At 34.8% G+C, this 23,455-nt stretch overlaps 2 protein-coding genes across 2 annotated transcripts; both read left to right on the top strand.

Annotated features, from left to right (window-relative positions):
* The first annotated feature begins 2,953 nt into the window (after nucleotides 1–2,953).
* LOC107801359 (uncharacterized) lies at nucleotides 2,954–9,088 on the top strand. Its single transcript, XM_016624667.2, has 10 exons — nucleotides 2,954–3,120; nucleotides 5,158–5,386; nucleotides 5,624–5,725; nucleotides 5,948–6,117; nucleotides 6,641–6,774; nucleotides 6,863–7,040; nucleotides 7,336–7,891; nucleotides 8,012–8,124; nucleotides 8,219–8,462; nucleotides 8,610–9,088. The coding sequence occupies exons 1-10, from the start codon at nucleotides 3,065–3,067 to the stop codon at nucleotides 8,829–8,831; spliced, it is 2,004 nt and encodes a 667-aa protein (XP_016480153.1). The 5' UTR covers nucleotides 2,954–3,064; the 3' UTR covers nucleotides 8,832–9,088.
* Nucleotides 9,089–10,469: 1,381 nt separating this feature from the next.
* Nucleotides 10,470–22,810, top strand: LOC107801358 (acyl-acyl carrier protein thioesterase TE3, chloroplastic). The gene is made up of 5 exons (XM_016624666.2): nucleotides 10,470–10,831; nucleotides 11,619–11,719; nucleotides 20,551–20,660; nucleotides 22,250–22,345; nucleotides 22,457–22,810. Exons 1-5 carry the CDS (start codon nucleotides 10,623–10,625, stop codon nucleotides 22,574–22,576), a joined length of 636 nt encoding a protein of 211 aa, XP_016480152.1. The 5' UTR covers nucleotides 10,470–10,622; the 3' UTR covers nucleotides 22,577–22,810.
* Nucleotides 22,811–23,455: the final 645 nt, after the last annotated feature.

Here is a 23,455-nt window from a genome sequence, read left to right as displayed (position 1 = left end):
TTAAGCAAAGATGGTTATATGAACATTGTATTGGGTGATTTGGAGCACTCCGAAAGTTATCGGGATTTTGGGTACGGTAGGCGCATTAGAGTAGAGGAGGTAGAGGAGGTAATGCGAAAAATGACCAGGGGTAGAGCGACCGGGCAGGGATTTTGTAGAATTCTGGAAGAGTGCGGGTAAGGCAGGCTTGGAATGGCTCTCTAGGTTGTTTAATTTTATTTTTAGGACGAAGAAGATACTTGAAGAGTGGAGGTGGAGTACAATGGTTCTGTTGTATAAGAACAAGGGTGATATCCAAAATTATAACAACTATAAGGTAGAAGGAAAGGTGAGGAGAAATGTGTCTATTTCAGAGAACCAGTTCGGTTTCATGCCGGGTCGTTCGACTACGGAAGCCATCCATCTGGTGAGAATATTGGTAGAGTAGTATAGGATGATGAAGAATGACTTGCATATGATATTCATTAATTTAGAGAAAGCATATGACAAGGTCCCGAGAGAAGTACTATGGAGGTGTTTGGAGGCTAAAGGTGTGTTTGTCACATACATTAGGGTGATTAAAGACATATATAATGGAGCTAAGACACGGAGCTAAGACACGGGTGAGGACAACTAGAGGAAACTCAGGTCACTTTCCGGTTGAGATAAGGTTGCATCAGGGATCAACCCTTATCCCATTTTTGTTTTCCTTGGCGATAGACGCATTGACGCAACACATTCAAGGGGAGGTGCCATGGTGTTTGTTATTTGCAAATGATATAGTTCTGATTGACGAGGCGCGAGTTGGTGTTAACGAGATATTGGAGATTTGGAGACAGACTCGTGTCTAAATATTTCAATTTGAGCAGGACTAAGACAGAATATTTGGAGTGCAAGTTCAACGACGTTACCCAGGAAGCGAACATAGATGTGAGGCTTGATACACAAGTTATCCCCGAAAAAGGTAGTTTCAAGTACCTTGGGTCAATAATACAAGGTGATGGAGAGATTGATGAGGATGTTACGCATCGTATCGGAGCAGGGTGGATGAAGTGGAGGCTAGCTTCCGGTGTGTTGTGTGATAAGAGTGTACTAGTGAAACTTAAAGGTAAGTTCTATAAAGTAGTGGTTTGACCGACTATGTTGTATGGGGCAGAGTGTTGGCCGGTAAAGCACTCGCATGTCCAGAAGATGAAAGCGGTGGAGATGAGGATGTTGAGATAGATGTATGGGCATACTAGATTTGATAAGATTAGGAATGAAGTCATTCCGGATAAGATTAGTGTGGCCCCTGTAGAAGATAAGAAGTGGGAGGCGAGGCTGAGATGGTTCGGATATGTTAAGAGGAGAAGCACAGAAGCCCCGTTAGAAGGTGTGAGAGGTTAGCCTTAGGGACTATGAGGAGGGCTAGAGGTAGATCAAAGAAGTCATGAGAAGAGATGATTAGACGGGACATGGCGCAGCTGGAGCTGACTGAGGACATGGCCCTTGATAAGAGGGTGTGAAGGTCGAGAATTAGGGTAGTAGACTAGTATGTAGTCGAGCGTTTCCCCCTGTACTCTCAGTTCGATAGCTTTAGTATTAGTATGTTGTCTTTTATTCTTAGATTGGTTTTACTATATAGCGTATAGTTATTCGATAGCATTAGTATTAGCATGTTGTCTTTTATTCTTAGATTGTCATTACTACCTAGCGTATAATTGTTATTTTGGCTTCGGTTTTCTTCTTTTCTCTTGTTGCTGTTAATACTTACTGCCTTCACTTCCCTTCATCCTTTCTTTAGCCGAGGGTCTATTGAAAATAGCATATCTGCCCTTCCAGGCTAGGGGTAAGGCTACGTACATCTTACCCTCCCCAGACCCCACTTGTGAGAATTCACTGGGTTTGTTGTTGTTGTTGTTACACGCCAAAGAAGAAGTATAAACCTAGAAATGATTTATCAAGAGAGACCGAGTGAAATCTTAAAATCCAGAAAAAAATAAAAATCCAACAATTTCAGAAATCAACAGAGAGAAATCCATCGAGAAAAATCCAGCAACAATAACCAAGCAAAATTGACTCCCTTTTGCAAAGAGAACCCAACAAGAAAAGCACAACAATGTCAAATATCAACCAAGCAAACCCAACAAGACAAAGTAGCAATTTCAAACATCAAGCAGGCAAATTTGATTTAGCAGAGAGAAACTCAGTAATTTCAGAGATTAAACATGAAAAATTCACTTTATTTTGCAACTACATACATGGAGATTAACCCAACGATTTCGCCGGAATCGACTTTTCCATTAGATGTTAGAATTTAATGCCAAAAAATTCTCAACCAAAAAACAATAATATGTTTTTTTTTTTGGACATAGCCAGAGAGAGGGAGCGAGAGATAAGAGGAGGAAAGACATAAATGGAGTTACGAGGAAGAGATAACTTTAGAAAGAGTGGAGGGGGTAACAGATGAATGTAGACCCGGGGGGGGGGGGGAGGGGGAGGTGGATATAAAATTAAAAGGGGTGAAAAATAGAATTTTTATTTATTGTTTCAAAATCATTTTCATTTTTGGATATTTAGCCTTATTAAAAAAATGGAAAATCAAAATGGCCCCATGTCATTTTTTGATTCGATCTATTGCCACATCATTCGAAAGTGAACAATATAACTTAATTTTTTATACAGGGTAAGCGAGAGGTATTTAATAGCTATATTTAAAAATAAATTGAAGTGATCAATAGCTACTGACTATAATTAAAGTGTCTAAATAGAAATTGAGGCGAAGTTTAAAAGGCAGTGGTGTATTTGGCCAAAAAAGTAAAAGGCAACAGTGAACTATGGTTGAAGCAAACGAGACTGCCGGTTTAACTCTCCTGGTCCAAACGTGATGAGTAGAACACTGAAGAACGGGTTGTTCACTGCATGTTGGACACGTGTCGTACGCTCCCCTTCCTCTTACCCTTTTCTTTTTGTCTTTTTTCCTTTCCTCCTTTTTTTTGTTTTTGAAATGCTAGGCTGTAAGGGCAAATACATTTCTAACGGAAAAAAAGAGAGTATCTAAACTCAATAGCTATCGGACTGAATTGGGAAGCTGCCTTTAAATTCAATGGAAATGAAGCATCTTTCCTCTATTGCCAACGACGTCATTTGTAGATGTGCCCAGTTAGTGTTCTCTCTCTCTCAGTTAGTGCTGAAATATATATATATATATATATATATATATATGAAGTCGATTCATTATATTATATGAATTAAAATAGTATTAGTTTTGACTTATATATTTCTCCTCTCATTTTATCTTTTAGATGTTGAATTGGATGAAGTTTAAGAAAGAAAGATTTTAAAAATTTATGGTCGAAAACAAGTAAAGGCTATACAAATTGAAAAGTTTAAAGTTAAATTATTTTTAAGTATAATTTTTTTTTTTTTGATACCGTCTAAAAATGATGTGCAGAAGGAAAATGTTTGTATCGATGTTGGAAATAGAAATAATGACACAATTGACTGCAAAACTTTTATGAATAGGACGTGCAGTTCATTTGAGCATGCATTATATAGGACACTAGAATCTTAGTCTATGAATTTGTAACTCTAAAGCAAGACACTAACCTATGATAGAACCTTATTATGTTCTTGAATTTGGATATATTAAGTGGTGTTACACTAGTAGCTTATTCAATGAATGCTTAGAGCATATTATAATAGAATTTGATGACAAGGTTGAACAACCATCTGAAACTAGATAAGTTTTATTACTGCCACTATAATGTGAAAGAAAACAAATGAAAATCTGTCAATTCAGCAAATTGCACTACCGAATATCATTATCAACTCATTTAATCTTCAATGTTGTGAAGAATTAGCTAGTTTAGTCCTTCCCGGTGGCGAAACAGGTGTTCAAACCTTTGCGGCTATGTAAGGGTGTTCAAAGTCTATTTTTAATCAATAACAAGTAATATTTTACCTTATACGGAGTATAATTTTCCGACGAAGGGTGGTCGGAACGTAGCTTCGCCCCTGGTCCTTCCTCTTGCAGATTCAGCAAGTTCAGCTGAAATATATGAACATTTATTTTATTTGTTAGCGTCTTTTTCAATGTATAAACAGCCAGAGACCTGAATATTTTGGATCTTTTTCCTCCATGAAACTTGGTTTAAAACTGTTTGTTTCCTTTTAGGCTGTCATGTTTGGCTGCTTTTTCTTTGTAAATTTATTTTCTGGCGTTGCTGTTTAGCTGGTTTTTTATTTGAACGACCAAGCAAATCTCGATTGTCTGCTTGTGAAAAATCTGAACACCCATAGTTAAGGTTAGATTGATACAATTCTGGTGCTTGATTATGATGAGAACGAGAGAGTTGTCCTTGTTGTTTCTTAACTTTTGGCTTTCATTGTGCCCAGAAGCGGAGCCAGAATTTCAACTTTATGAGTTATGGATTTTAAAACAACGACTTCAACTGCTAATAACTGGGTTCTAAATTTAATATTTGTATATATTTAATATAATTTTTTAACACAAATACAACGTTTGAGCAAAAGCTACTGGCAGGAGCGGCTCAATAAACATGGAGGCCTAAAGCAAAACTTTCATGAGAGGCCTTATTTTTTTTTTTTATATAAAAGAAGTTCATATGTAATTTCATTTATTCTATATTTTTAGTTTTTCTTATGCAAAGTTATTAATAATTTTATCTAATCCATTTAATTTCTCTTGAGATATACCTTCTAATTTAAGGTTTTTATTATTTGCTAAAATTTTATCAAAGGATTGTATTAAAGTTTCAACTTTTTTTGAATTATGAATAATAATCTAATTCTTTCTCAATTTATGGTCTTGAGAGTAATTCCCAATATATAAAAATATTCTCACTTTATGATCAACAATCTAATCTTTCTTTTTTACTATGAAAAATCTGTACTTTCTCATTTAAAACTCTAAATATTATATAACGTGTTAGGAAAATTTGGGGCCCCAAAAATTATGAGGGCCAAAGCAGTTGTTTTACCCTTGGGCCGGCCCTGGCTACTAGGTGCGGCTGAACTCGTAGTTGGGCTTCTAGCTCCGCCACCAAATTATTCTGGTTATGTAATCAACTCTGCTTTGATTTGAACTCTACGCAGCTACATACAAAATTTGTGAAAACTCACTTCGCATACTGTGAATTTTCTGCAAGTTATTAGTAATAGATATTTCCTATCCAGGAAGTTGGACACATCTGTGGATAAACTAGTGCATGAATTCGAGGCTGGATGGGAGCCTGAGACGGAGGGATATTCGAGGAAGTTAGTGGAGTTTTGCTGCTCCAAGGCCCTCACCGATATGTGTAGTGAATTAGAAGAGAAGATCGAGGATGGTTCTTTTATCCGGTTCACGTTTGATATGATGCTGGCATGGGAAATGCCTACTTCAGCAGAAGAAGAGATACATGGAGTTAATGTCCTTTGCTTTCTTACCCATTACCTTTCTCTTTATAACAGTCTTCATGCTGTCACTTTTATTTGTTTGTTCCGAATCAGTGAGAATTCATTTTATTCTTTATCTGCTACCATGGACGTCCTAATATTTGCTGAATTTTAAGATGAGTCAGAATAAATGGTTCAAGCTTCTTGTCTGTCTTCCCTGACATGATCTTCACATTTTATTACATGTCTTTTCTAAATATTACAGGAGTCGTTGGCGAAAGAAAAAGAAGACAAAAAAGTGGTTTCTGAGATGCCTCAGGAACAAGATGACATCCCTTTGTTCTACTCAGATATCTTGCCGTTTCTTGTAAGAAATCTGAATCCTTGAGTTAGAACTGTGCTTTGTTACAATAGAAAATTGGAACAAGTAATTGATGCTTTACATATTTCTCTTTGGTTGCTTATGTGCGTAGTAGTACAATGTTACCACTCAACTTATGATGATAACATACTTAGATGGAAGCTTGGACGTTATTAGTTTTCTTTCACTGCATTTTACTATCCTAACTGAAAGTGGTTGGGTTCGCAGGTTAACCATAAACCAAGTGCTGGAGAGGATGCTTTCTTGTGGCTGTCGACAATTGTACATTTAGTAGCTGATGTTGTTAATGGAAGATTCACTTTCGAGACTCTAACAGCACCTACAGAAAATCGACTGCATTTTCCTGCTTATAACTTATTCTTGAAGGAGATCATAAAGTAATTGTCCTAGATTCTTGCTCTCCCTCTATTAGTTGGTAGATTATTCTGGTGAAGCTGTAATTCCAAATGGACTTACAACCAATGACAAATTAAAAGGACGCAATAGGTACAATGTCGCTGGTTCCAAGGATGGATTTTGAGATACGAAGTGTACTTTAGAATTCTATTGTCATGAAGGAATTTCTAGTGAAGAAGATATTTCCAAAAGTTCTTACATGCTAGGATCAAGAAGAGTTATTTATCTCAGTTTCAAGAGAATTTAGGTTATCCACCTGAATTCTTTCTTTCTTCTTTTTTCGCTTTTATTGGGGAGGGGGCGGGGAGGTCGTGTGATGATGATGCTGCTTCAAATGCAAATTTATAAAACCAAACAAAAGCAACCCGAAAATGGAGAACATTTTTTCTAGCAGAAAAATGTCATGTTTCTGAAATTATTTCCTTGTCGCTCATTTTTAGTCAAGCTTAACTCTAGGTCTCATCATTTTTGTTGTAATTTCTTGTGTCTGCGGACTTGCAATAGGTGCATAAAGCATTTGCAAAAGCAAGCAACTCCAATAGGTGTGGACATGGCAGATGACGAGGTTATACTACACGTGGAAGGAACTGCAAGTTCACAAAGAATAGTGCGACATATTGGAGGGACAAGTTGGCCTGGTACTCTTGCTTTTCTTCTGGTTTTGCATTGTTACGAGACATGGGATTTTAGAGATAACTATAGTCCCTCAGTTACTTATGTTTGTAGGTAGGCTGACACTAACAAACTATGCCCTTTACTTTGAGGAATCTGGAGTCATCTCTTATAAAGATGCTATTAAGCTCAATCTTTCAGAAGACTTTGAGCAGAGTGTCAAACCTGCTGCTACAGGCCCATGGGGTGCTCCGCTCTTTGACAAGGCCATAGTTTATGAATCTTCTGAACTGTAAGTTTTTGTTTTTTAAGGCTTAAATTTTAAGGGACTCCGCACTTCCTTCAGGTTAGTATGGATAACGTCGGCTTGGCATTATTTGTTTTAAACCTACTTCAAGGATTGCTGCTTGCACACTTAGTTTTGCTTGTAATATACTGATTTAATGTGGGGTATTTCACAATTTATTAGGAGCTTGTATATTTGCTAAATTGTGTACGCTTGCTTGGCTTCAAGAACCATGTTTGTGCAAAATGATGTCAATAGTAGAATGAGACTTTACTTTGGCGTTGTATTTGTCAAAATTTAGGGAAGAACCGGTTGTCCTGGAGTTCCCAGAAATGACAAGCTCAACAAGGCGAGACCACTGGCTTGCTCTAATAAAGGAGGTTATATTGTTGCATCGGTTTTTATGGAAGCTTAAGGTTGATTCACCTTCAGGATCACAGGAGATGCACGCGAGAACAGTACTAGGGATTATAAGGCTTCATGCAGCTAGAGAGATGCTTAGGATCTCGCCACCAATTCCCAAGAAATTCTTGATCTTTGATTTGCTTGATGAGTTGCCAAAGGGAGATTATGTGCTTGAAGAGCTTGCCGAGAGTCTGAAGAAAGTTGACATTGGACACACATGTAGTGCTAGTTCAATCTTGAGAAGCCTGAGTATCTCCCTGTTACCGGTTCCAAGTGAAGCGGCAAAAGAAATTGACGACAACAGTCGCCTCCCCGTCAAAAATGACTCTGTCTCATCATTGGAGAGTGCTATTGATCAAGCAAGAGAGGAAGCAAAGGAAATTGAAAAGGCCAAAGCTACTGTTGAGGAGCTGAAAGGAGAAGGAATGGGGAACAGTGTCCAGGTTCTTATGGTAAGTGCTGCTGTTTGATTCGAGGAAAATGCATGCGTATCATCTCTCCTGTAGAATAACCAAGTCAGGGAAGGCTAAAAAGCCTAACGAAATGTCTTTGTTTTATCTAATACTAATTAGGGTCTTCTCAAACCGTTCGGGAGGTTAGTGCCTTATCTTCAAGAGGTATTTTCATGGGAAAGACCATTATGCAGTGGTATTTTTATGCTGATAGCGCTTCTTGTTATTTACACGTAAGTATCTTAATTCTTGCTACATTATTTATCTTAATTGAAGAAATTGGACTGTGAAAACCTGGAAAAGACTAATGGATGTTTGCAAATGTAGAGAGTGTGTTGGCAAAGCAATAGCAGCTCTCTTACTGGGGACAGTTGCTACAATGCTATGGGCAAGGCAAAGAGGGATAATAGACAAGGCAAATAAAATAGTTATCTACACTGGATCTGATCAGACGACGATAGAAAGTATAGTGTCAGCACAACACGGACTAAGAAATGTCTATGACTTGGTTCAGAGCATGAACATAATACTACTCAAAATCTGGTCCATATTGGTTTCAAAGGCTCCAAAGGTACCAACTGTTCTAGTTGATATTCATTTAGGACATATAACGAAGACGTTAATGGATTCATCTTTTGTAATTGTTCCCCCTTCTTTCCTAAACTTAGTGACAACGGATGCACTAGATCCTCTACTAATTTTTGATAGGTGGTTACAGCATGCAGATTTGGTAATGGTGGCAATGGTTGGTGCGGCTGTAATATTAGCGGTGGTTCCTTTCAAGTTTATCCTTATGGCTTTGACATTGTGCCTCTTTGTGGCGACATCAAAGATTGGGAAATACATGCAAGATGAGAAAGTAGATCGGAGATTAAAGGAGTGGTGGGACTCTATACCCGTCGTGCCAGTTGAATTTGTGGAAAAGATACCTGATTCATAATATTGGCTGGTGTTTCCTTTGATCTCTACGAGAATGAGATTACATAGTCAGTGTTGGTAAAAGGAACTCTCTTGTAGTTGTAGAGTACATTGGTGAGTACAAGAAGATTGAGGTTGGAAGATTATTTTGTAGGACTTCACATTGATTTTTTTCTTACTTTTATGGATGTGATCTGAAGCAGGGAGCAGAGTACACTATGCTTAAACCACAGATTCCCAAATTATTTTCTTGTGTCTGTATAGTATATAGTTTTCAAGTTATATCATGGATGTGTTTGTGATATCATTACTATTCAAGTAAGTCATATTGTTGGGGAAAACCGCACCAAACCGAAAAGTCAAACTAAACCGATTAAAAAATCCGATTAGGTTTGATTTAATTTGGTTTGGTATTGAGTAAAAAAATCCGAACCAAACCGACATATAAATATATAATTTTTTATATATCATTTTAAAATTTTATATAGCATTTTATTTAAAAGATGTCTAGAAATATTGGAGATCCTCTCATGGGATATAATATTTAATAGAACTATAAAGTGCATTCATTTTTATTTACTTTAAATAATAGATTGTATCACTTTCTTATTATGTGTTATTGAAATGCGTCAATCATCTCTTTGTTCTTTCATATTCATATGTTAAGATTTATTATATGTTTTTCGAATTTGAAATGGTATTTCGATAATCTAAAATTACATAGAACATATCATTATTTAGGTATCATATTGATTTTTATGTTTAATTATTAAATTTGGTTAACCCTTAAAGCGTACATCAACCAAAAATTATTGGTAGATGACTAAGAAAATAAACTATTATGTGTTACTAAAATAATTTTTCCATAAGATCACTTTAATAGATCATATGTTTGTTTGATTTTTTTTAAATTTTTAGTAAACATATATTCACTTATCAAAATTTTTAAAATTTTATCTATAACTTTAATAATGCAAGATTGAAATAATATTCATGAAACAAAAAAACCCGAAAAATTCGAAAAATCCAACAAAACCGAATCAATCCAAACCGATATAATTAATTTGATTTGGTTTTGATAAAATCCGAACCAACCCGATCCATGTACACCCCTACTGTTGGGTCAGTGCTGAGCATTGGCCAAGGATCATTTAGTACTCAAAAGTTTTGATATCATTATTAAATTTTAATACATATACTCCATCCGTTTCAATTTAGATGAGGTAGTTTGACTCAGCACATAGTTTAAGAAAAAAAAGTTAGAAGACTTTTGAAACTTGTTGTCTTAAAAGTTTAAGGGGTAAAAATTTTGTAGGGCCATGACATTTGTTTGGTTATAAAAGCTTCTCATTAAGGGTAAAATAAAGATTTTAAAGTTAAATTATTTTTAAATTTAAAAAATGTGTCATTTATTTTGGAACACACTAAAAAAGAACATACTACCTCATCTAATTTGAAACGGAAATAGTATTTTTTTTTGAAAAATATTTTTTATTCACCAACCAACCAATATTTTCAATAGAACATAAAATATTTTTGATGGTAAATGCTTCTGTCATACCAAACGCAGAAGAAGAAAAACAAATTCTTAAAAAAAAAAAAAAAAACTTTTGAGCTCTACTTGTTTTAACACTCCAGGTGACGAGCCTAACACGTGCTCTAAAACAGCGGCAGACAGGAAAAGTCCTTTTAGCCGTTGCATAAACCTTAACGCCCAACAATCTAAAATAAATTTCTAATCTCCGTCTATTCTTTTCTACCTCTGCAATTCTTCGCCATCATCGCAATTATCGCCGAGTTTTGGCGACACAAAATGTCGCAAACCCTAGTTTCCCCTTTTATGCGCGTTGTACAGACAACACCCACCTCGATTGCGAACCCACTATGGCCGAATTATCATCGGCCACCATCTACTTTTCCGGTCATCTCCTACCGGAAACTCCCAGTTCAGCGTTTACAGTCATCGGCCAGTAAATTGAGGAACTTTACAGCTCATGCATTTGATCTAAAAGGTGGCCAAGGGTACGTTAATTTATTGTTTTTGAAATTACTGTAGCTTCTATTCCAACTCATCCTATAAGACAACATAGTCGCGTCCATTTTTGGATAAATGATGAGGGCTGTCTAGGTTGACGATCCGTGTAAAATAAGTCTAATTATGTGAAATTCTCTGAACACTTAATTTATTGGCATGTCTCCACTTTACTGTGACTTACTCCGGTGTTACCAAGCAATTTAACCTTAGCAGTTAAAAGTTAAAGTGATAATACCACTTAAGCATGATTTTACTGATAAATGTGCTGATGAAATCATACACAAGATTTTCATTAATGGGTGTCAAAATATAAAAAATTGAACATATGAAGAAGCCAAGGGGATTCAACATGTGGTATATTTACATTCTTTTATTTTTTATTTTTACCGAGGGCTTATGTAGTGGGTTTCAACTAGTTTGGGTTTGAGATATAGTTGAATGATTGGTTTAGTGTAGCGTCTGTTAGGTTCGAACTAGATTAGAATTTAGAACTATGTTTTCTCCATCCGTATGAGGGGTTTGTGACTTATCCAACTTCTATAATGGAGGACAACTCACTGATTCAATTTTTAATATATTATCCCTTCAGATTCCTGGAAAAAGTTATTTTGGGAAGAGAATCTGGGATTCTTTATTAGTCGAGCGTTATTTAGGAGTTACCTTTTCTGTAATTTAATTAAGTTTCAGCGAGAATTGATGTTTTCAATTTGCTCTTTGACATAGTCAATCTTTTTCTATTGATTATGAGCTTATATTTTGCTCTTTGCTTTGCAGAATGAGTGAATTCCATGAGGTTGAACTCAAAGTCCGGGACTATGAATTGGATCAGTATGGTGTTGTAAACAATGCTATTTATGCAAGTTATTGCCAACATTGTAAGGTTTTCACTTTTCTGTTTCAATCTGCACTTAATATTTACTACTAGCATATTAAACCTGTGCTATCATTCATCAAACAAAGATTGCACCTGTGCTTTTTCTTTAATGAAAAAGGAAAATTCTGATCACGGGAGAAAACTCTATTGGTAATTGATATTAGTTGAAATGATGGAAAAGGATCTTTTATATCTGTTCTATGTTACTTTCTTGTGACTGTATAGTTAGCTCATCTGTTAGTCTTGATTATGGAATTTGTTTTCTCTCTCAATAACTTGAGATTATGTTATCTAAAATTTGAATATTGAATATGATTTGCTTTGCGCTTCTTATTAGTAAAATATTGTTGAATCCCAAATTCGAAGGGAATTTTGTGGTTAACAACTGTTTGAATCTTGTGTTTTACACATACTGTACTCAAGGATAACAGCCAATATGCACGTTGATGTGAACTTAAGGAAAACCGTCTGTATACACACTTACACTTGATTGCCAAAACTGTTATATGCCAGAATTTTGCTGAGGAAAACTGTCTCTATACACACTTGATTGCCGAAACTGTTATTTGCCAGAATTTTGCTCAGTTGTAAATTATATCTCATTTCGAAAAGGAGGTCCAGTTTAAATCAATCTAATGATATGTCTATTCGAAATGTTGTGACGTAATTGTCATGGATCTTTACGTGTGATGCTTAACCAAGGTTTATCACAAATTCAAGTCTTTCCAATGTAATAAGAACTATTATGTGTGCCGTGTCTATACTGATTGAGAATCTTACTTAACCAATATAAATTTTATGGTTACTATAAATTTATATCACATGTTGCTAGTTGCTTTGCTCCACTAACCCTTTTCCTTTTTGTGGGAAAAAAGAAGCGGGAAAAGGGGAAGTGCAAACTCAAATTTTTTAATCAAAGTGTATTGTCAAGATCATTACTTCTAAGGATTTAGCATAACTTTTTATCTTTGTCAAAATCATTACTTTAAAGGATTTAAACTAACTGCCGAAGAGAGTTTCTTATGGTAAATTCCAATATTGGGGCTAGTGTATGTAATAACCCAAATTTTTTATATACTTATTAATTATGGGATTGGATAATTAATTTTATTTGTAATTATTGGGTCAAACACTAAGCTAGTGGAAGGTTAACAAATGGGTTAACAGTTTATTTGTATTACATAAGTGGCTAGTGGACCAATTACATATTACAAATTGAGAATTAGAAGTAAGTAACTTTAGTTATTATTTAAAAGGTTAACAAATGGTTAAGCCCACCCTTTTTAATATCCTTGTGTCTGATTTATCTTAGGAATTACATTAGGGTTTCATTTGATTAAGGAAAAAAAAAAGAAACAAACGGTGAGGCCTCGGGATATCGCTGGTAACGTGAAAGAGCTAGCCTAAGGAATTTATTGTGTCCGGTATGAAAGTTAACTTTGGTTAATTACAGGTTGCTGTAATTCTTTTGTGAAAGAATTATAATGATGGCAATAATGAATGAATGATGTTGTAATGATTGGAAGTAATTATCAAATAATAATTATATTGTAATGATTATGCAATGATCAAGTAATTACAGATAAGTTTGATTTCACAATTTGAGAAGAAAAGTTACTGCCTCTGCTAGTTCTGTTATGGTAATTTGTGAGTCATAATGATTAACTAATGATTGGCTCTAATGATTTAGTAATAATGATAAGAATGATTAGGAAATGAATAATTGTATGGGTAATAATTATGCCATGATTGACGAATTAATATAGAATTGATTATAGAATTTGCTATGAAGCATTTTTATTGATGATAACAGTTTCGATTTTCACTTCTTTAAATTAGGGGATATAATAATTTGCTAATAATTCAACTTATGGTTTTGGCTTTACTAGTTTTTAGTTAGGAGATGTAATCATTAAGCAATGATAGCAAATTCACATTCGGCGGTGGAGGAAAGTTAACCAAACAACCCAACGAGTCTAGGGCAGCGTACACTATGCTCCAAATCTAATCACTGTGGCATACATAATTCCCCAAGTATATTATGGCAGCGAAGAAATAATATTCAATGCTCCAACGCCATGGCATGAAGCCACACCACACAACAAATCAATCATTAAATAATTTCAGCATTTTTAAATAACATAGTATATTTACGGCTGGACAAAGACCACCGATTCTGCCAAGCACACGCTCGTCCCAACACATGCATCATGCCGACAAAACATAATTTAAAAGCAGGCTTTGAAAAGCAAACATCAAAACTTAAAGTCTCACTTATCTCGCTAACGAGAAGTATTCCAACCTTGCAACGTCTAGAACACCAACCAAACAGCCTCCAATGGCCTCATCTATCCAAAATATTGAATAATATGTCATAATTAGTCTTGGTGAATAATTTCCACAATTTTAGGACAAGTCAAAATCAAAGTCAACCCCCAGTCCAATTAATAAATATCTGTATACAATTAAATGGCAAAAGAAGCACTTTAGCAGTGCAAAATTGCCAAACAGTGGCTTCGGAAGCCATACGTTGGCTTATACTCTATTCTTTAAAAAAGTTGGTAATATTATTGCCACATGATTACTTCTTATCATAGCTTAATGATCACATCTCCTAATTAAAACTAGTAAAAGCCGAAACAGTAAGTTGAACAAGATTTTCCAACTAATTCTTAAATTCCATCCTTATATAATCATTACTATAATTATTTGTCCAATCATTAGCAAATTATTATGTCCCTTAATTTAAAGAAGTGAAAAACGAAACTGTTATCAGCAACAAAAATACTTTTCCATAGCAAAATCCATAATCAATCCTATATTAATTCATCAATCATGACATAATTATTACACATACAATTATTCAATTTCTAATCTTTCTCATCATTGTTACTAAATCATTGGAGCCAATCATTAGTTATGACTCTCAAATTACCATAAAAGAAACGGACACTGTGTAGTAGCAGAAGCCGTAACTTTTCTTCTCAAATTATAAAATCAAGCATATTTTTAATTCCTTAAGCATTGCATAATCTTTACAATATAATTGTTATTTAATAATTACTTCCTATAATTATTTCCATCATTATAATTCTTTTACAAAAGAATTACAACAACTTGTAATTAACCAAAGTTAAACTTTCATGCCTAACACAATAAATTCCTTAGGCTAGCTCCTCCACGTTACCAGCGATATCCTGAGGCCTCTCCGTTGAATTATTTTTTATTCCTTATCAAATATAACCTTAGTGTACCTGATTTCTAAGATAAATCTGATATGAGGATATTAAAAAGGGTGTGTTTTGCCCACTTGTTAACCTTTTAAATAATAACTAAAGTCACTTCTAATTCTCAATTCGTAATGTGTAATTGGCTAGCTCCTTCACGTTACCAGCGATATCCTGAGGCCTCTCCGTTGAATTATTTTTTATTCCTTATCAAATATAACCTTAGTGTACCTGATTTCTAAGATAAATCTGATATGAGGATATTAAAAAGGGTGTGTTTTGCCCACTTGTTAACCTTTTAAATAATAACTAAAGTCACTTCTAATTCTCAATTCGTAATGTGTAATTGGCCCACTAGCCACTTATTTAATACACTATCTCATATATTATAGTAAATTGTTTTCCGTTAGCTTAGTGTTTGACTCAATAGTTACGAATAAAATTAATTTTCCAATCCCGTAATTAGTAAGTATATAAATAATTTTGGGTTATTACAGTGTACAACTGTTATTACAACTTTTGGCGCATGAATTTCAGATTGAGTGACAAACTGCACTGGAATCTGCAGGTGTTTAAATTAACAACAACAACAAACTCAGTATATTCTCACAGGTGGGGTTTGGGGAGGGTAGTGTGTACGCAAATCTTACTCTACCTTTTGAAGGTAGAGAGACTGTTTCCAATAGACCCTCGTCCTGGTGATGAAATTAAATCTTCCAAAAATGCTCCCAAAAGTAATTGAACAGTTACTTGTTCGGACTTTTAGCCGCGTTCCTCTGAAGAAAGAACAATAAAAAGAAAAATATTCACAGTTTAGCTATCCGGCTAGAACTTATAAGAGAGAACCTAGAGTCACCTTGCTAGAATTGTCCTTGACAGAGGCAAAATAATAATATTAAGATCATATGGAGACTAGATCTTGGAACTCCAAAAGGTGATAATTATTGTCGACAATTAATAAATATCACAAAAGATTGTTTGGAAATTTTACAAGTAGCTTCTTGTATGAAGCCATGTGGCCAAATACTCTTAGAAGATTGGTGCATGGCAAGACTTTTACAAGTGGAAAGAAAACTACATGCCTTCTTGGACAAATGACAAAGCTTACAACACTTGGCATAAAAGCCTGGACAAGTGTCAATTGACTACATCACTTAAGGCTATCATTCTCACCTATAAATAACCTTGTGATATGCATCAATTCCATCCAGTTCAACTGAAGAACAACCATATTCTCTCATCATTAGCTAGTCACCTAGGCATAGCCTAATCTTTCTTCTTCCTTTTGCCATCATTTCTACCAATAAATACAATCGAAGAAACTATTTAACAAATGTGAAATGTTCCCCCAGTATTAAAGAAGCTTACCTCTATTTATTTAGAGGATACAGGAATCAACAAAATATTAAATTACATGTCCATTAACCACTTTGTTTTTAGTAAAATAACACAGGAAAATAACAACGATACTACAATAATATTATTTGTGAGCGGAAATACACGAATTGGCTTGCTGGGCACTATCCTAATAAACTATTTCAGAAATGTGAAATGTTTCCCCAGGATTAAATAAGCCTACCTCTATTTATTTAGAGGATATAGGAATCAACAAAATATTAAATTACAAACCAGCATCAACAACAACAAACCAGCAAGCCTAATAAAAGGAAAGTGGATAATGAACATATAATTATTGGTAGAAATGATGGCAAAAGGAAGAAGAATGATTAGGCTATGCCTAGGTGGCTAGATAATGATAAAAGAGGAGGGTTGTTCTTCGGTTGAATGATAGCTTTAAGTGAAGTAGTCACTTGACACTTGTCCAAATTTATATGCCAAGTATTGTGAGCTTTGCCATTTGTCCAAGAGTGCATGTATTTTCTTTCCACTTGTAAAAGTCTTGCCATGTACCAATCTTCTAAGAGTATTTGGCCACAAGGCTTCATGCAAGAAGCCACTTGTAAAATTTTCAAAAAATCTTTTGTGATATATATTAATTATCAACAACAATCCGCCACATATTACAAAAGATTTTAGGAATATAAGAGTAAGACTTGTTGGATTTGTATGGTCCAAATGCATTAGGTTTGGTGTCTTTTGGACTATGAACCAAACTTAGACCGATAAAGCTTGATTCACAGAATTACTGGTAAAATATAATATTTTTATGAACCAATAATTCTTATTGTAAGTCAGAGATTTTATCAATTACATTTTGCCCCTCACAATTTTGTTGTTAAATGCGGTTTTGCGCCATTAGGCCATGCGCGTGCCTGGTAATTCATGAGAGCTCTAGAGACTAAGCCAAAATAGAAGCGACCCCACTCCACTCTCATATAGGTGAATTCATCAAGTGTATACTGCTTTTAAATACACCATCCATAAGGAATATGAATTCATTAAGAGTTATAACTCATCCTCTCAATTAGTAGCAGTTAAGCACTCTCTGTTAGTGCTTCAGTGTCAATATCGACTTGTTATTATCCATATGAACCTACTTCATGGGATCTCGAATCACATAAGTTGGGTTACCATCTCGATTGATAACTATCGGCCTTAGCCCATCTCCCTTGAGGTTTGAAGAATTAATTTTCTTCCCACAGGTTTAGTCAGAGGATCGTCCAAATTTATCTCCGACTTCACATAGTTGATTGAAATTATTCTATCTCTTAATAGTTGTTGTATGACATCATGTCTCAATTTCATGTATCTACTTTTACAATTATAAGATTTATTCTTTGCAATAGCAATTGCCGCTTGACAATCACAATGCATAGACACAAGAGGCAGTATGTCCTTTATTAAAGGAATATTATCTAAGAAGTTTCTTAGCCACTCAGCTTTTGAACCAGCTGACTCCATTGCAACTCTGATTCCGTAGTCGATCTAGCAATGATCGTCTGATTAGCTGATTTCCACGATATTGCACCACCACCAAGGGTGAATACATAACCACTAGCGGATTTTGTCTCAAATCATAAATCCAGTTTGCATCACTGTACCCTTCTAAAGTAGAAGGAAATACACGATAAAGGATATCATAATTCTCATGGTTCCTCTCAAGTATTTCAATAGTCTAGCTAATGCACACCGGTGCTCTCTGTTGGGATTATGAATATATCTACTCTGTCTACGCATAGTATAGGCTATATTAGGCCTTGTAAAATTTATTAAATGCATCAGACTCCCAATAATCGCATATTTAGACTGAGCAACTAGGTCACCATTATTTTTTTTCAAGTGAGAGTTAGCATCAAAAGGAGTGCTCACAGGTGTGACATTAAAATATTCAACTTCTTAAGAAGTCTCTCAACATAATATTCTTGTGACAACATTATGCCATCTTCACTCCTAATAAATTTAACTCTGAATATCGTATTTACTTCACCCACATCTTTCATATCAAAATTAGTAGATAAAAATAATTTGTACTTTGCACAATATTTAAACTTGTACCAAATATAAGCATGTTATCAACATATAGACATATTATCACATAATCATTGAATAAACTCATTTATTCACCTCAACGGAAGAAAAACCGTCTCTCAGTAAGACTTGTTCAAATTTTTCATACTAGTGCTTAGGAGATTGTTTAAGGCCATAAAGAGATTTAATTAATTTACAAACTTTATTTTCTTGTCCAGAAATGACACAGCCTTCAGGTTGAACCATATAATTTTCTTATCCTAAATCACCATTTAGAAAAGCAATTTTAACATCCCATTTGATGAATAAAAAGCTTATGAATTGATGCTAAGACGATTAAAACTCGAATAGAAGAAATTCTAGTCACTGGTGCAAACGTATCAAAATAATCAATAATTTGTTTTTGAGAAAATCCTTTTGCTACTAACCGAGCTTTATATTTATCTAAAGATCCCATGAAGTAGGTTCATATGGGTAATAACAAGTCGATATTGACACTGAAGCACTAACAGAGAGTGCTTAACTGCTACTAATTGAGAGGATGAGTTATAACTCTTAATGAATTCATATTCCTTATGGATGGTGTATTTAAAAGCAGTATACACTTGATGAATTCACCTATATGAGAGTGGAGTGGGGTCGCTTCTATGAAATTTTGGCCTAGTCTCTGGAGCTCCCATGAATAATGAGGCACGTGTATGGCCTATTGGGCGCAAAACCGCGTTGAACAGCAAAATTGTGAGGGTCGAAATGTGATTGATAAAATCTCTGACTTACATAAGAATTATTGGTTTATAGAAATATTATATTTCACTAGTAATTCTGTAGGTCAAACTTTATCGGTCTAAGTTTGATTCATAGTCCAAAAGACACCAAACCTATTGCATTTGATCATACAAATCCAGCAAGTCTTACTCTTATATTCCTAAAATCTTTTGTAATATGTGGGGGATTATTGTTGACAATTAATATATATCACAAAAGATTGTTTGAAAATTTTACAAGTGGCTTCTTGCATGAAACCTTGTGGCCAAATACTCTTTGAAGATTGGTGCATGGCAAGACTTTTACAAGTAGAAAGAAGATTACATGCACTCTTGGACAAATGGCAAAGCTTACAACACTGAAGGTGGTTACTACGATAAGGAAAGTCGTTTTTTCTGATAGGTAAGTTTATTTTATTGCTTCAGAAATTAGCACTAGGCTAGTGCTGCATATCTACATTGTGTGGTACCAAACCTCAGCTTCCTCAGTACTATCTACTGAGAAAACTGAGGAATTCTATCATTTTTTTACATCATTTCTACACCAAAACAAAATGAGAAAAGATACAAATTTAAGCTTGTAAGTGCTTTCTGATTTGCTCAGGAAAACTCTCTATTCCTGTGTATCCATAGCCCCTACCAGATGCAAACTGGTACTATGTCACATATTCTTGTCCGCTGCCACTTCTTTTGCTGTCCTATAATAAAGTAGTTTCTTCACTATTCTTGGCATTCTCCAATGCATGTTAAAGATGCTTAGGAGTGCCACAGCTGTGAGGCCATTGAGCAGTGTAGAAACAGATAATTTGTGTCTTCTGCCTCCTCGTTGCTGAGTTTTAATGTCTTCCAGGAAACATCATTCCCCTATTCTGCAATTTCTGTTAAGTTAGGACTGCATCATGTGCAAGATCCAGCTGAACCATGCTATAGTTTCTTGGGCATTGGTTTTCCTTGCTTTCCTTCATGGCCGAAAGGATTGTGCTGTCGCTGTAGCCACTAGGACCTCATAACTGGACTTTATAGAGAATTTCCGTGTGTCGCGTGGGGTCTTTTAGAGAATCTGGTTTATTTGACAGTTGTTATAGCTCTCCCAACACTTATAACTAGTCACCCTTTGCAGCTCCTCATCCACTATAGGGAAAGTAGTCATTAATTACAACTGATCAAGGAAAAAGGAGTAGCAGTTGTTATCAATTACAAAATTATTCTTTTCCTCCATATATATTTCCCTTTTTCTATGGATACTAAAGTTTCTGTTTTAAATTTATTGTTATTCTGTATGGACCTACCTTCCTACCTTGGATATTACATAATACTGGATATGAAATAGTCCGTATCAAGGACTTCTCAATGACAATTTTTTTTAAATAACTTTCCTTTTAGTTATGACTTATTTTCAATAAATGAAACAGGTCGGCATGAGCTTCTAGAAAGGTTTGGCGTAAGTGCTGATGCAGTGGCACGCAGTGGTGATGCAATAGCACTGACAGAGCTGTCACTTAAGTATCTAGCACCTCTAAGGGTATGACCCTCATCTACACATCATTAAAAACTAAAAAATATGCACCCCGAAATTTTAGACCTTGGGTAACATGTCATAAATTTTAATTTTGTGACATAAACACTGTTTATAAATCTGAAAAGTAGAACTATGGATACATCTGCAAATGAAGGAAGCTTGAAAGGTTCAAATTCAAGTGTGACAAGTTTGATTAGCATAGTTATGTAAGGTTAATGTTAAATGGATGATGATTTCGGCTAATTGAAGCTTTTGCAGCTGATTATAATGTAATATTGGGTTCATCCCAAATTACTTGGGACAATGTCTTTGTTTGTCTCTAATTACTCGACTCCTCTTTGATAGACAACTTTTACTTTACCATGCACTGAAGTCATTATAAACTAATTTTACTTTAGATTCTGTTAATCTTTATTTGACATGCTTTCAATTGATTATTCTACAATTTTACATCAAACTATTATTTTACATAATTATCATCTGGCTCTAAGTTAACAATCTATTCAGACAATTTTCACTTGTGTTCTATACTACTCAGACTCAGTCATTTGCTTTGGATGGGAGCAGTTACATTAGCTTATAATAAGTTTGAGTGGAGGTAACTGTGGTTGATGGAGGAGGATTTTTTTTCTCCTTTTTCTAAACCATTTTTCGTTGCCGGAGGGAGAACTTCTGATCTATTTGGGTCTCTATCTAATGCTCAAATATTATTCATTAGCCCAAGGAACTGTGATTGTACCAGCCTCACCATCATAACTTGGTCAAACATCTGTAAACTCCTTATAAGTTTGTCATGTTGCATTAATTTCCCAAAAGCCTTATGAGCAACCTTGGATTATAAATATATCTAAATGCACCTCTGGGCTGTTTTAAAATATGAGTGTGCTGAAAAGACTTCTGCAGCCAACAACTGCCTCTAGTATTTCTTTTGAAGCACACCATCAAACATTTTCAGCTGCTTACTTGGTGATGCTACTGCAATTTATTTGAATTGCCAATCTATTCATCCCTTGCTTATCTTGACCTGCTACGATATTCTTCTCTTCGAATTCAAAAGACTCTTACTCCAAATGTTATCGGAAGAATGGGAAAGAGAAGAGATAACCGGAGGGGAGTACTTTTGACATTTGGCATAAATGCATAGTGATACCAGAAGCGGATCCAGGAATTGAACTTTATGGGTTCAGATTCAAAATTCTACCACACCCCATCAAATTTAATGGGTCCAAAATATATTATTTTTACATATTTAATGAATTTTTTGACAATTATATAGAATGTGAGTCGAAGTTATGGGTTGAGTTGAACCCATAGCTTCTATTCTAGATAAACCTCTGAGTGGTAGTGCATCTAAGTATTTACCTCGTCATGGACTGGCATTCTATCTGATTTGGAACTTTGTCCTGTTAATGGTTCATGTATTTGTTAGTGCTGTCAACTGAATATAAATAAAAAAAATATTACCACTACTTAATTCAAATGTGACTTCAAATGGGAAAATAAAACTGCTTAATCTCTGTATGACTTCAAATTTGAACAAAATTTGTGTTATGTTATCCTGCCTGTTATCATTTCTTTGATCATTGGTTCAGAGTGGAGACAAATTCGTCGTGAAGGTGAGAATATCCGACTCCTCAGCTGCTCGTTTGTTCTTTGAACACTTCATCTTCAAGCTTCCAGATCAAGAGGTGAGTTTCCTCTATGACCATACAACTACCTACTGATGAATAATTAAAGGTCAAAAAAGTGAAGCAATTGTAGACTTGTCATTTCTTAGTGTATCTTGTTATTTTTCCCAGCCTATATTGGAGGCAACAGGAACAGCAGTGTGGCTTAATAAAAATTACCATCCTGTCCGAATTCCTTTAGAGTTCAGATCAAAATTTGTTCAGTTCCTACGCCAGGAGGCATCTAAATAATGTGCTTGTCTACAAAATCCAGACAAGTTCTTTTGCTCAGATTTTTCAAGGTGCAAATATGCTCTATTTATAACTGGCCTCAAGTATTTTGTATTGTATATAATATATTCATTTTCCCTTCTATTTTGGAGAAAAGCTATAGTGGATGGAATTAATGTGAAGTTCTCATTATCTATAGAGGACTCTTGTAATGTTGTCAACCGATCAATTATTATTTTTTAGTTGTGAATTAAACTACTTTAGGATGAGATGTTTGCTCAAATCATCAATATTTTGGTATAATATAAGGATGGAATGTTTACTCAAGATCACCAACATTCTGGTGTAACATTCTTGTTTTTTAACTCCCTTTGTTCTAATTTTTAGTTTCCCATTTTGACTTTGATGATCAAATTGACCCATAACAAGTCAAAGCTAAGAAAATAACAATAAAGGACATACCATGAGCTTTCGTTGAAAAAGAACAAATAGACTAAGAATAATGTGTTAGTCAAAGAATATGTATGATTCTTGACTTTTAAGATCAAAATTGTAACAGTTAAATTGGAATAGACTACAGAGGAACCTGTGGAACAAATATATCAATACTTCTCGATAAACCTGTGGAACACGATATACATATTTGAATTCCAGAAGGGCGACAATATACTTGAAGGGAAGTGGTTATTGACTATATGCAGTGGCGGCTCTAAGGCTTTGGATAGTGAGGCAGCCCCCAAATTTATTTTAAATTATTATTATTATTGTTACTATTATATGTTATATAATTTATATAAATAATTAGAATAAAAAAAGTGTTACAGTATATTTTTTGTTACTTGATTGAGGTTATTTTATACAATAAATTTATAAATTATGATAATTTTCTTCCCTCATTAA

This window comes from Nicotiana tabacum, chromosome 12, assembly GCF_000715075.1.
Source record: "Nicotiana tabacum cultivar K326 chromosome 12, ASM71507v2, whole genome shotgun sequence".
Lineage (NCBI taxonomy): Eukaryota > Viridiplantae > Streptophyta > Magnoliopsida > Solanales > Solanaceae > Nicotiana > Nicotiana tabacum.
The sequence above is the reverse complement of the archived record's forward strand: the minus strand, read 5'-3'. Positions and strand labels throughout refer to the sequence as shown.

Coding starts and splice junctions, on each gene's coding strand:
- LOC107801358 (XM_016624666.2), top strand. CDS start 10,623: ATGTCGCAAACCCTAGTTTCCCCTTTTATGCGCGTTGTACAGACAACA. Junction 10,832..11,618: donor GATCTAAAAGGTGGCCAAGG/GTACGTTAATTT, acceptor TTTGCTTTGCAG/AATGAGTGAATTCCATGAGG. Junction 11,720..20,550: donor TGCAAGTTATTGCCAACATT/GTAAGGTTTTCA, acceptor TAAATGAAACAG/GTCGGCATGAGCTTCTAGAA.
- LOC107801359 (XM_016624667.2), top strand. CDS start 3,065: ATGGAAATGAAGCATCTTTCCTCTATTGCCAACGACGTCATTTGTAGA. Junction 5,387..5,623: donor CAGAAGAAGAGATACATGGA/GTTAATGTCCTT, acceptor TAAATATTACAG/GAGTCGTTGGCGAAAGAAAA. Junction 7,892..8,011: donor ACAGTGTCCAGGTTCTTATG/GTAAGTGCTGCT, acceptor AATACTAATTAG/GGTCTTCTCAAACCGTTCGG.